At 38.3% G+C, this 14,339-nt stretch overlaps 1 protein-coding gene across 1 annotated transcript in view; it reads right to left on the reverse strand.

Annotated features, from left to right (window-relative positions):
• The window catches only part of LOC150078377 (uncharacterized), a 99,653-nt gene that overhangs the window by 64,154 nt on the left and 21,160 nt on the right, over nucleotides 1–14,339 (reverse strand). Inside the window, exon 4 of the mRNA XM_090384548.1 lies at nucleotides 11,910–11,964. Within this exon, the coding sequence (XP_090240674.1) occupies nucleotides 11,910–11,964 (55 nt within the window). The remainder of the gene's footprint in view (nucleotides 1–11,909; nucleotides 11,965–14,339) is intronic.

Consider the following 14,339-nt stretch of genomic DNA (forward strand, 5'->3'; position numbering starts at 1 on the left):
CACACATGAAAAAATTCCTTGTTCCCATTGTTTGCCATCTTAGCCAGTGCTGGCTACTCTAACATTATCTGTGGTACCTATTACAAATCAAGTTATAGCTGTTGTAGGCTTCAGTACTTTTTGTCATTGTGTAACTGACCCACGCTACTTGTTTGTTGTTTGTTATTTGGTTTTTAGGAGCATTAGCAACTAAGGCCATATTGCTCCGTGAATATGCAGTGGTCATTCCCTGACCTTTCCGTATTTGGTGGTGACGGGCTCGAACCCCGGTCTAATCAAGAAGCGTGTGCTACGCACTGCTGCTCCTCCCCACCTGGCTATGGAAGCGCCTCCATGCTATCTTTTTCAGCAAAATAGTTGCTCTAATTGACCAGCCAGCTCCGTTTCATCCATTTCAGCATCCTCCTCCTCCTGTAATATTTTTTTAATGGTATGTATGCATTCATGGCTTCTGTGATTTTTTCTTTAAACATATTGCATAATCCAAGTGTATTCTCTCTCACTCTGCAATTTGCCCAATTAAGAGATGCCATATAGCACCTTAAACTGTCAACATCCCCTCTTCTGAAATTAAAACCCATGCCTTTACCTCTAAATGCTGCAACATCTTTCTACATCTTCCAACTGATGACTGCCTGATCACTACCTGCCAATGGTTCCTGTATTTTAAGTCCTGTGATGTCATCTATTTCGTGAGTAATGATGAGGTCAAGAATATTCTCACCCATGGTATTTTCTATTTTCTCTAACACGCTGGTACAAATAATAATCATCTAGTTTGCTTCAATTTTTTTCCCATCTTGAGTTTCTCTCACACTTATTCCAATCAATCTGGGCAGATTGAAGTCACCCATAATAAGACATTTTCACTTGCTTGCCCTTTCTATCTACACGAAGAGACTCTTCTGGTCTGTAGATTACTCCCACTCTCCTTATACCTCTGCTTCCAACTAACTCACACCACACAGATTCTATGCTGGCAGACAACTTCAAACTCACAAAAGCTATTTTCCCACTCAGGCTACTTCTGATAAGAAGCATGACACCATCCCCCTTTCTACCTTCCCTAAATGTATTATACACACCATAGTTGAACACTTTTAAACATTTTTCTGCAACCAGCTGGACCAGTCAAGAATATCTGAATTGGTTTGCGATTCATTCGCGTTCGTTCGGGAGATAACAGACTCCAAATTACATGTGTGAGTAGAATCTTTTGCTTGTCACTGGCCATTCTCATTAAAAATGGTTGCAAAAGTCCTCGTTGGTTATCATGTCTGTGCATCATTCATGATTTTGGTTCTAGCTGTTTGATTTTAAAACGATTCTGATTTTTGTCAAAGATGTTTTAGGAAGAACTAAACCAACTATTGGAGGGAATGAATGGTCACAGGTTTTTTTTTTGGATGATGTTGTATGCTAAATATTAAATATTATTCAAGTTTTGCTAAATGCTAATGCTAAATATTATTCAAGTTTTTTGATTTTTTTATATTATAGAAAATATTTTAAGAAAAACTAGTAAACAAGTTGGTCCTATTGCAATAAAAACTTTAAAAATTAAGAAAAATGAAAGATTCCAACAGGAGTGTATATTTTTGCTTATTATGTATATAAATATTATCAAAAAATTAAAAAAACATATACAGTGAAACTTCTCCTAACGGACACCTCTCGTTAATGGACATCTCTCTACAACGGACATTTTCAAATTCCCCAACTCACCTCCATTGGTTTTAACGTGTTTGCAGCTTCTGTCTAGCGGACATTCTCTGTAACGGACGCGGACAGGCAATCTGCACTGTTTCGTTTAGATTAGCACTTAATTTGATCTCCCCATAATGGACAGCGGGCGAGCTCACGGCCCTTTTTCTAGGAACGTTTCTTCCACGTATTGCCTCAATCGTGTGTTTATTTTCTATTTCCGATTCTCTGAATTTTATCAAGGTTTACGTTGCGGTTCTAAACCCTTTTCAAGAATTTTAAGACACGTGTAAAACTTCTGATGAATTCGGTGTGTGCAGGGAGGGGGGAGATTATGGTCGGCCTTTCGTCTTTTCAGCTCAGTTTTGTTCAGTGTCGTGTGAAGTGCACAATGTCTTCTCGTAAACATTTAACTTTAAAAGATAGTCGAACTCATTAATGCGTATGATCGGCAAAAAAATGGTGTTCACAATCTCGCTGTAAAATTCAAAATCGGGAAGACGCAGGTAAGCGACATCCTAAAGAAAAAAAATGAACTGCTCAAACAATTTTGGCAACACGTAAATGATCAGGGTCAAAAATCATTCCCGAAAACTGTTGGACTTCAAATTTGTCGTGCACGTGCTAAAAAAATTCCCATTAATGGGCCTATTATTAGGAAAAAGGCTTTGGAGGTTGCGAAATCTATGGGAGTAAATGAGTTCAAAGCTTCTGTGGGATGGCTAGACAAGTTCAAAACTCGGCATAAAATTTCTTGGAAAACCGTAAGTGGTGAAGGTGGATCTGTTGATACTGGGGTTGTAACAGAGTGGACCGTCAAATTGGAAGATTTATGTCGTGATTTTGAAGCTAAGGATATTTACAACTGTGACGAAACAGGGTTGTTTTTTTAAAGCTCTTCCTGAAAACACAATGAGTCTAAAAAACGAAAAGTGCCAGGGCGGAAAAATTTCTAAGGAACGCTTGACTGTACTATTGTGTACAAATATGCTGGGAGACTTTGAACAACCTCTTGTTATAGGAAACCCACAAAATCTTCGTTGTTTCAAGGGCATAAAGACTCTTTTGGATGTTGACTGGAAGTCTAATAAAAAAGCGTGGATGACACAAGATATCATGAGCGAATGGATAAGTCACCTTAACCACAACATGATTCGTCAAAACAGAAAATTATTCTTTTCATGGATAATGCTGCATCTCACCCGCACATTGAATTGTCCAACATTCAAATCATTTTTCTGCCACCAAACACATCTGCAGAGTGTCAGCCCTTGGATCAAGGGATAATAAAAAATTTTAAACTTCACTACAGAAAACGTGTTTTAAGACATCTCATCGCAAACATGAACGATGTAACATGTGCGAGTGACCTTGCAAAGAAAATCAGCATCCTAGATGCGATTCAATGGATTTCCTCTTCAGTAAACGCAATTAGAAAACAAACTGTCGTGAACTGTTTTGTAAAGTCTGGCTTCTCAAACGCAAAAATTGAAGTTGTGAACAGCAATGTGGAGCACCAAGAAGAACAAGAACTTCAACATCTATTGATAATGTACGATACTTCCGCTACAAGTGACCCTGGCTACAATGACTCAAACCTCACTACAGAAGATGGTGCTCTAGATATCAACGACATTATCATCGATATTTTTCAAGAAGTTCCTCATGAGGATGAAGAAATGGAAGGAGGTCATTCTGTCGAAGAACATATTAACGACGAACCACCGATGAAAATAGAAGCGCTCATACAAATCAATCATTTAAAAATGTTTTTCGCCGCTGAAGAAGATACTGAAGGACTTTCGATGGTTTCTTCACCCCAAACAAATGTTGAAAACAAAATTATCAGCCGGAAGAAGGTGCAGAAGAAAATAAGTGATTACTGTATGTATTTTTCTTAAGATAAAGTCATAATATGCATAGCACAATTGTATGTATATTATTTACAAAAATATTGTGCAAAATCTGTATATAATTTAATTTAATTTTACATTAAACGTTTAACGATTTTTCTTTATCTCTTGTGTATGTAATTGTACAAAGGGTACTAGGAAAGTTTTGCAATACAGCTTTGTTTATTTAATTTTTTCAAAGTAATTTCCTCTACATTCGATACACCTCTCCATCCTCCGAAACCAATCTTTAAACCAGTTCTGCCAAGTTTCACTAGGGAGTAAAGCACACTCGTTGTCCCAAGCCCGTAGAAGGTCCTCATCACTGGAAAACCGCCTCCCTTTTAGCTTCATTTTCACATGCGGGAACAGTGCAAAGTCGCAGGGAGCAAGGTCTGGACTGTAGGGAGGGTGCTCGAGAAGTTTCAGTCCTGTCGTGGTCAAATATTCGGTGCAGGCTTTGGCGCGGTGAGCTGGAGCATTTTCGTGATGGAGGTACCAGGTGTCCATTCTTGACTTTGGCCGCAGGTTCTTCATAGATCCAATGACTTTAGGCAGGCATTGTTCAGTATACCACTTAGCTGTGACTGTCTTCTGCGTGTCCAAAACGACACGTTCCACAATTCCACTCGATTTGAAAAATACAGCTATCATTTTCTTCTTTACAGATCGGGATTTTCTGACAATTACGGGTGTGTCGTCATCATCAAAGACCCAAACTTTGTTTTGAGCCTTGGTCGGCAGATCGTAACAGTACAGCCAAGTCTCGTCACCTGTCACGATGTTGTTCACATATCGAGATTGTCCCTTATCAAACTTTTTTTAACATCTCCCAGCACCAAGTCACACGTCGTGTCATCTGCTCTTCAGTCAGTTGATGCAGCACCCAGAGAGAACAAAGCTTCTTCACGTGCAAATGATCTTGCAGAATCGAACAAATTGCTGGTGCATTTAGGCCCAAAGTATCCTCTATCTGTTGGTAGGTCACTCGCCTGTTTTCGTCAAGCATTTTCCTCACAGCAGTAATGTTTTCCTCCGTAACTGACGTTCGTGGCCTTCCCGGCCTCTCAGAATCCTCCAGAGCGAAATTTCCCCTTTGGAATTCTCTATGCCACCTGAATATCGTTGTACGATGTGGACAATCATCATCAGTGCAAGAGTCATTTCTTCTAAGCACTGGTCTATGGTTAAACCACGCACGAAATTATACTGCAAAACTGTCCTTATCTCATTTCGTGACCACGATGCCATTGCAAGCACTTTACACTCTCACTACTAATGAATAACTGAGCCCATCGACTTGGCGCGGCGGCTACTATGCACGTATGAACATGTCTCAACATGCAGCAACAAGCAGCTTCCTGTGATTCATTGTTGCGTCATATTGCAAAACTTTCCTAGTACCCTTTGTATATTATTTACAAAAAAATTGTTCAAAATCTGTATATATTTTAATTTAATTTTACATTAAACGTTTAACGATTTTTCTTTCTTTTTTTTTTTTTTTCTCCCTCAGACTTCTTGTTAGCGGACACTTCTCTCTAATGGACACATTTTCGTTCCCCATGGCTGTCCGTTAAAGGGAAGTTTCACTGTATATTCAAGACTATTACTTCCATTTTCAAGTTCACTGCAAAATTATTTCAAATTTGACACTTTACAGTGCATTAAATTTGAAATTATGTAAATCTTACTTCCCAAGGCACAGGGAACCACCTTGAAAGAATATTAGGTTTCATTTTCCTGTCTTTATTGTCCTCACAAGTAGCAACAGTGGTTATAATCATTGTCCTCTCCACAGTGTATGAAAAATTGTGGGTTATTCCATCAATGATATGAGGAACTTTCATGGGTTTTTTCACTCCCAGGATGAATTAATCGGTCTCGGGCGAGGATAGCAAGGTCTTCCGCTCCACTCAGAAACTCACTTTTTTTTGAGTTTTACTGTAGCATTAGCAACTGAGGCTAATGGCCAGCAAAAAAAGGAAACCACACACAATTTATGGACAAAATACATTATGGATATATAAGATTGTTCTCATCTATTCATGTGTATAGAACTAGTGGGAAAATAACAAGTAACTTGAAACTATAAACAAACAGCGTCAGTGCTTGTCCAGTACCACGCTACTCTTTAAGCAATAAGAATAAGCCAAACAGCTGCAGATGGTGGCAGGTTACCTGACAGGTTCTGCACCAATTTCTGTATAAAAAAAAAAAAAAAAAAAAGTACTTCAGAAACTACTGCAGTAAAAGTATGACTATATTTAGGAAGTTGGAAAATAATTTCAGATTTTTAATAATTGATTAACATGAGAACATTTTTTCTAGGTCACCCGGTCACCCACCATCATCAGAAATTTGTAAAGATAGCAGATTTAGCCATGCCTATTAATCCCAAATTCATAAAACCACTGCATCGGTATTTCAAAAATATATTAAAATCTAATATGAATCATTTTAATGTGTATTTTGTTGGTGGTGTTCACTACCAGAGAATCGATCAATCTACAATCCTCATTGAGAAAATTTATATCTTTTCTTTGTATTCAATACCCACAAGCACGTTTGTGATGAATAGAGTCCATCCATTCACTCATTTTCAAGTCTCTTACATTGTATCCAAAAAGTTCACGCCCATATAGTAATATCACATCTCTAAAAATAAAAATTCAATAGAACACAACCAAATTGTTAAAATTAACAGTTGCACATTAATGAATGTGGAGCTATGACTCCATTGCTCTGTTATGGATAAGTAAAGAACTCTTGGTTCAAGTTCAAGGGACTGCTAAATTTTGTAAGGTTCTTGCATTCTCAACCTTGAAAGCTACTTTGAACCTATCTAACCATCCCAGAGTATAAACAGAAAATTTATTTATTTATCAAGATCAGAGAATGTTTAATGACCAGCTCCAAGCAGCAATCCTTCAAAGATGACTTGGTAATCTTCAAGGATGGTCAACAAATTGACAACTGTTTTAATAGGGTCAGAAACTTGGGAAATTTAAAAAAAAAAAAAAAAAAAGTTTTAGGGAATTAAATTAACAGTGATAGAGAAAACGGGATTTTGGAGTTAAAATAAAGACAGACAAATTTCTTCATGCATTGCATGTAGAAGATACCTTGATGGGCTATTAATGATTTATAGAATCATTCGCTTTAGAGACAGGAAGGTTATAATCCCACTGTATATGACAAATTTGAGATCGCACTTGGAATACTATGGCCAAGGATGGAGACTGCACCTAAAAAAAGGCATTGGACTTCCTGAAAATGTTTTAAGATGGGCAATGCATTTGGCAAGATTGGCAAAAGGGTGGCCACCACAGAGGAAAAACTTTGAATATACGAGCTGAAGAGGCATGGTAACTGGGTACCTTAAAAGGACAGGAAAACAAAGGTGAACTTTTCAATAAGTGATATTAGAACTAGAGACTATATATTCAAGTCATAGGGGGAAGCAATATAGACCGATTTTTTTTTTTTTTTTTTTTTTCCCTTTCTTTTTTCTACCAGTAAGTTGTTAATTACTGGAATAAGTTACCTCCATGAGTAGCTGAGGCTGACAGCTTAGGGAAATTCAAAGGACAGCTGTATCAGTATCTGTGTGAGGAAACACATAGATGTGTTTGGTACAGGAAAAGCCTAGGACTTCCTTTCAGCAAATGGATATTACTAATACTAACTTAAATTTCTGCTCATATGTTGATATTGTCTACTTTACAAACCCCACTCCTTGTACTACTCATGAACTAACTCAATATACTGTAGCTACCAAAAGTACAATTAATAATTTCACAGAATATACATTGCTTGTTTTGGGTTAGTGATCAATTCTAATAAAACTGAATCGTGAATTTTACCATTGATGTTATGTTACCTCTATGTTATCTTTTTCCATTCAGTCCATAGCTATCACTCCAATTTTGTATGTTAAATTCCTTGAAATTTATTTAAAGATGTAGTTTGTCTGACAATGCATTAAACACTTTACCGAAAAACTCTCTAGAGAATGAAATGTGACTGCCTTAATTTTTAATATCTGCACTATACCAGTGGTTCCCAAACTGTGCGCTGCGGCACCTCAGGATGTGGCAAACTCAGAGGGGCACCACGGGATATTTTAAATTTTCAAGGTAAACACAGTGATACTCAACATCTTGTCCTCTACTGTCAGCCCTGTTATGTCATCTGATTCATGTGTGATGATGAGGTCTAGGATATTCTTTTCTCTAGTACTTTCCCTGACATGTTGATACAAATAACAGTCATCTAGTTGATTTAAAAATTTTGTTCCCCATGTCGAGTTTGCTTCCCATTTACTCCAATCAATTAGAGGCAAATTGAAATCACCCATAATAAGACATTGACGCTTACTTGCCCATGCCATTTGCATGCAGAGGCTTTTGTCATAATCTTCACAATCATATGGTCTGTAGATTACTCCTACTCGCATTATACCTTTGTTTCCAACTATCTCACACCATACAGACTCTATACTAGCATGTGAAATGTCTGAATCCGGGAAAGCTATCGTCGCACTCAGGTTGCTTCATTACCCCACCACCCCTTCTATCTACCCTATCCTTCCTAAATACATTATACAGGCCGTACTGAAACTCATCATCCCCAATTTCCGGGTGGCACAACGTCTCTGTAAGCCCTATTATGTCCGCGTTACTTGTTTTAACCAGCAGTTCGAATTCGCTCATTTTATTGATGACACTTCTAACGTTACTGTATAAACAATTAAGACTTACTGTTCTTGTATATTTAACAACCCTAACACAACCCTTGAAATTTTTTAGGCTCTCTTCCCTGATATTAGCTACCCACTCACGTGAAACGTTTCTGCCCCCAGAACATCTAGATAATACATCCAGTTGGGGTAACAGATAAGAACTCTTAAGGTATGTGCAAGAGTTACTTTGACCAATATTATCAGATAAATGCGTGTCAGTATTACCCACATCCCCCCTAACTAGCAGTTTCCCTGAACCGTTAAGGTATCCTCAATAATACTGGCAAAAACTCTTGCACCACCTTTGTTTAAGTGTATCCCGTCTCTACAAAACAAATTCCTTCTACCTACAAGTGTGGGCCATGCTGATAGAAATTTACCCCCTAAAGCCTTGCAGATTCCTTCAAGTCTTGAGTTAATCCACAAGGCTCTTAACATATAATCCCTCCTATCGTGTCTGGGCAGAATTGCAGACACAGACATTATGGCCTAGGTCGCGACATTTCCTCAGCATGGGGTCCTGTATTTTTCCAACAAATCGTCAGATTGTGTACGTTTAATATCATTTGTCCCCACATGAATAATAATATTTTCTTTACCCCCTTTAAAATCTGACAATCTGTTGGTGACATCATCAACAGTTGCTCCCGGCAGACATACCCTGGTTCTGCTCCACCTATCCTTATTACAAAAAATATTCCCCGTTTCCCTGACAATGGAGTCTCCTAATAAAACAATGTCCTTTTTAACCAGAGTAGTTTGCACTTGGTTTTTCTGTTTTGAGGCTCGAATCAGGTGTGCATCACTTGGTAGATTGCTGGAGGAACCAGTAGCAGGAAGTGATCACAGAGTTCTACGGTGGATGATGACGAGAGAGGTAGCAGAAGTAAAAGGCAAAGGAATGGGTTTTAATTTCAGAAAAGGAAATTACAATGCCTTAAGGTACTACATGGCCTCTATTAACTGGGTAGATATCGCGCAGAGAATGAATACAATTGAACTGTGGTACACTTTTAAAACATTAATCACAGATGCCTTGAATGCGTATATACCATTAAAAAAATACTCCACGAGAAGGGTTCCAAGTTGGATGAATAGTGAAGTTGCCACATTACTTGAGCAGAAAAAGGTGGCATGGAAAGGTTACAGAGCAATAAAAAGTACTGAAGCCTATATCAGCTACAAGGTGATGTGTAATAGAGCCACAGAAAAGGTTCGACAGGCAAAGGCAGTTTATGAGAAATCACTAGCAAACAGAGCAAAGAGGGCGGATAAAGAATTCTTCACATATATAAATGCCAAGAAGAGCAGGACAAACCAGATCGGACCTTTACGTAAGGGAAAGGGGATAGTAATAAATACACCAGCTGCCGTTGCAGATGAACTCAACAGTTATTTTGCATCGATATTTACAAATGAAAAGCCTTTTGTGGCAATGGGAAATTGTGGGAGCGAAGTTAAAAAATATGTAATTAATGATATTGAAATTTCGCAAGATTATTTAATGAAAAAACTTTCGAGCCTACAGACCAGTAAGGCTCCTGGAGTTGAAGGAATATACCCTATAATCATAAGGGAGGCGGCAAGCGAGTGCATTGAACCATTGAGGCTAATTATGCGAGCATCACTGGACTCTGGGGAGATTCCCTTGGATTGGAAAAGTGCAAATGTATCTCCCATACATAAGGGTGGCTCTAAAAGTGAAGTTGGAAATTATCGACCTGTCAGTCTGACTTCAGTAGCAGGGAAAATCATGGAGGCAATGATCAAGGGTGGAATTCAGGATTATTTGGATCGAATTGAAATTCTCAAGGATACTCAGCATGTTTTGTAAAGGGAAAATCATGTTTAACAAATCTGGTTCGCTATTTCGAAAGGGTCACTCACGAGCTGGATTTAGGGAATAATTTCGACATTGTTTATTTAGATTTCAGCAAATCTTTTGACTCAGTCCCACATGAGCGGTTGCTTTATAAGCTGGAACAGGTTGGAATCACTGGGAAAATCTTTAGATGGATAGAAGGATGGCTTCAGGGCAGGAGGCAGAGGGTTGTGATAAATGGCTATTCCTCAGATTGGGTTGATGTAAGAAGTGGGGTTCCCCAAGGATCAGTATTGGGACCACTGTTGTTTTTAATTTTCATAAACGACATTGATGAAGGGATAGAGGGCGTGATGTCTAAATTTGCAGATGATGTTAAAATTGGTAGAGTAGTTAATGATCACTGTCAAGCTGAGCTTCTTCAGAGAGACCTAGATAGACTTCAGGAATGGTCAGAAAAATGGCAGCTATGCTTTAATCCAACAAAGTGTAAGGTATTACACCTGGGAAACAGTAATCCCAAAATAACTTATTCACTTGGTGGAGTTCAACTAAACCCAGTACTGGAGGAAAGGGACTTGGGTGTTACGATATGGTCAGATGAAATTCTCTGAGCATTGTAAACAGGTTGCAAGGAAGGCCCATGGTGTCCTATCGATGATCTATCGAACTTTTGCAAGTAGAGATAGGGACGTGATAATCCCATTATATAAGGCTTATGTTAGACCACACTTGGAATACTGTGTTCAAGTATGGAGACCGCACCTAAAGAAAGACATCGAGCTTCTTGAAAGGGTGCAAAGACGGGTAACTCGCCTGGTGAGATCGGCAAAAGGGCGTCCTTATGAAGAAAGACTTTGAATATGTGGGCTGCAGAGTTTGGAAACTAGACACCTTAGAGGAGATTTGATTGAGGTGTTTAAGGCTCTGAGAGGCATCAGTAAAATGAATGAGGACGAAATTTTCAAGATTATAAATGATGCTAGAACTAGGGGACATAAATTCAAGTTATGGGGGGAAATGTTTAGATTGGACTGCAGAAAGTTTTATTTTAGCCAGCGAGTTATAAATTACTGGAATAAGTTGCCTTCATGGGTGGTAGAGGCCGACAGTTTGAGGAAATTCAAAGGTCATCTGGATAGTACTTTCGGGTAAGGGAAGCGCATAGGATGATAGGTTTAATTTCCTTTTTTTTTATTAATTATTATTATTTAGTTATTTATTTATTTATTTTTTTTTTTTGTTTTTATCATTGTTTTGTTCGGATTTTTTTTTTTTTTGGCTGGTGCAGCATAAGCCATAGGCTTTCTTGCACCATGCGGCCGTTACTAATACTAATACTAATCTGTCAGAAACTATGCGAACTACTAGCTCAATGTTCACAGTTTCAGCATTACTTATTAAGTTGTTTGGACCTAACTACTTAATAAATGGAACTGTTTGGTATTTCTTTTGGCCTAGGGGCACTAAGAGCACCCTGAACTGAGCGAGTTTTAGAACCTCTGCACTATACTAAAATACTTTACAATCTACATTCTACCTTTATATTTGTTTCCTTCCATTCTCTGGTACATGCACTTAAAAGCAATAATGGCAAAATTATGACTGAAGGGGAGGAAACTATTTAAATCCTTCACCTAGAAACTACTAGTAGCCAAATATTAATTCCAAAAGCAATTTTCCACAACAAAATTTTATATTTTTCAGGCAATAAAATGAGTTAATATTATTACACTAATAATCATACCATGAGCTTGGTTAGGACCATGATAAGGATCTTGGCCAAGGATGATAACTTTCACCTATAATATAGAAGGAAAAAAATAAATAAATAAATAAAATACAGACATCCTTGTTTAAAAAAAATAGCATGGGATATTATAATTAAAATTCTTTGTAAAAAATGTTATAAATTTTGAATATTTAAAATCATAAAATACATTATATATTAAAAATTAATAATATTTGGCAATGTTTTTTAAATACATAAAGTTCAAAGAAACCAACAAATTAAATCAGTTTATTTATTCATTAATCAAATTCATAAAAACCACTGCATCAGTATTTCAAAAATTTTTTCACTCATTGGTCTGCTGTTGATGGATTCAATTTCCAACGAACACAGGATCTCCAGCTTTCTTTATTTCTTGCTACATGTGCCAAATTCTGCAGCAGTCTTTGCTTTCCACTTTCATGCTTTCAGCTACTCTATCAAGGGGTATGGAAAGGGGGATCCATCCTAACTACATATCAAAACCATCACTGGAGTTTCTTCATTGCAATTTTTTTCAAGTCTCCTGGACAAAATTTCATTTCTGATTTATTCATTGGTTTGTGCTCTCCCTGTGGACTGATTTGCTTAATTTCAAATGCTAGAAACCTTTTGATTTTACATTGATATTAAAATGACAGAATAATGCAAAAGAGCAAAGGTTATATACACCAATGTGCCAACACATTATGACCAGTGAGTCGCTATGCAAATTGAAGCAACTGCAGGTGAACTACGGTGCGTGAGCGGGTTGGGACACGGTATAAAAAACACTTGATACTGAGCTCCACTAATCAGTGTTACTCTTGTTCTTCAGATGGGAAAGGCAGCGGACTTAAGCAAGTTTGACAAAAACCAAATTGTAATGGCCAGACGACTGGGTCAGAGCATTTTCGGAAACAGCACAGCTGGTGGGATGCTCATGGTCAGTACCCACCGAAAGTGGTCCAAAGAACACCGGCAAGGTGTTGGACAAGCACAACTCATCGATGCTTGAGGTGAGCACAGGCTCTCCCGGATGGTACGTGGCAACAGAAGGGCAACTGTGGTGCAACTCACCAGTAATTGGAATACTGGTGACGGGAGTAATGTGTCACAATACACAGTACATTGAACCATGCTGAAAATGGGACTGCATAGCCGCAAGCCACTCTGAGTGCCCATGCTAACCACGGTTCACCAGCGACAGCACCTACAGCGGCATGCAAGCATCGAAACTGGACCTTGAGTGATTAGAAGGTCTTCTGGTCCGATGAATCACATTTCCTGTTGCACCATGTGGACGGCCGGGTACATGTGCATCATTTACCTGGGGAAGTGATGGCACCTGGATGCACCATGAGACGAAAACAAGTTGGTGGCGGCGGTGTCATGCTTTGGGCGATGTTCTGCTGGGATATCCTGGGTCCAGTCATCCATGTGCTAGGTCTGATGTCAACCACCTACCTAAACATCATTGCTGATCAGGTATACCCTTTCATGGCAACGGTCTTCCCCTCTGGTGGTGCCATCTTTCAGCAGGATAATGCACCATGCCACACCGCCCAGATTGTTCAAGACTGGTTCACGGAACATGAGGAAGACTTCCAGGTATTGCCCTGGCCTCCAAATTCCCCAGACATCAATCCCATCGAGCATCTGTTGTTTATGTTGGAACAGCAACTCCGATCTGTAGCATCTGAACCACGGACCTTACAAGAGTTAAAGAATCTGCTGGTTACGTGTTGGTACCAGATACCACAAGACACATTTAAAAATCTAGTAGCATCCATGCCTCGCCAGGTACGAGCTGTTTTGGCTGCACGTGGAGGACCAACATCATATGGTCAGCCGTGGTTAGTACCTACCAAATATTAGGTAGTTGGTCATAATGTTTTGGCTCATCGGTGAATATCATTTGCAATAAAAAATCCTCTTTAGTTTTATATTTTATCTACTATAAAATATTTATATAATTGCACTTTAAATCCACATAAGCTGTCCACCTCTAAAAAGTTAGGTGAAATCTTTATTCCACTTTTACTAAAAGCAAATTTTCTTATAGTTGGTCATCTTTCCTTAATTTATACCCGTTTTTTCTATCATTCTATAAGTAGAACATATGAACCAATAATTAAGTTTAGACAACCTTTTTAAGGCCTTAAACATTTCAACGAGGTCCCACACAGTTGCCCACTTTCAAAACTACATAACTAACAGAATTCATATCTCAGTGAAAATATCTCTTTGCACCTGCAATTAGATTATGACCACTGTTTTATACACTGGAATAATTACCCCTTTATCTGTGCTATCAAAATTCCTATAAATCACTGATGTGCACAATGCAATGTCCTAGCAAATTTACTACTTTGTTATTGAGAAAATCTCATATGACCCTACATTACAACTCCCTGGTTCTTTTTA

This window comes from Mastigoproctus giganteus, chromosome 11 (assembly GCF_048544385.1).
Source record: "Mastigoproctus giganteus isolate SK-2022 chromosome 11, ASM4854438v1, whole genome shotgun sequence".
Taxonomy (NCBI): Eukaryota; Metazoa; Arthropoda; class Arachnida; order Uropygi; family Thelyphonidae; genus Mastigoproctus; species Mastigoproctus giganteus.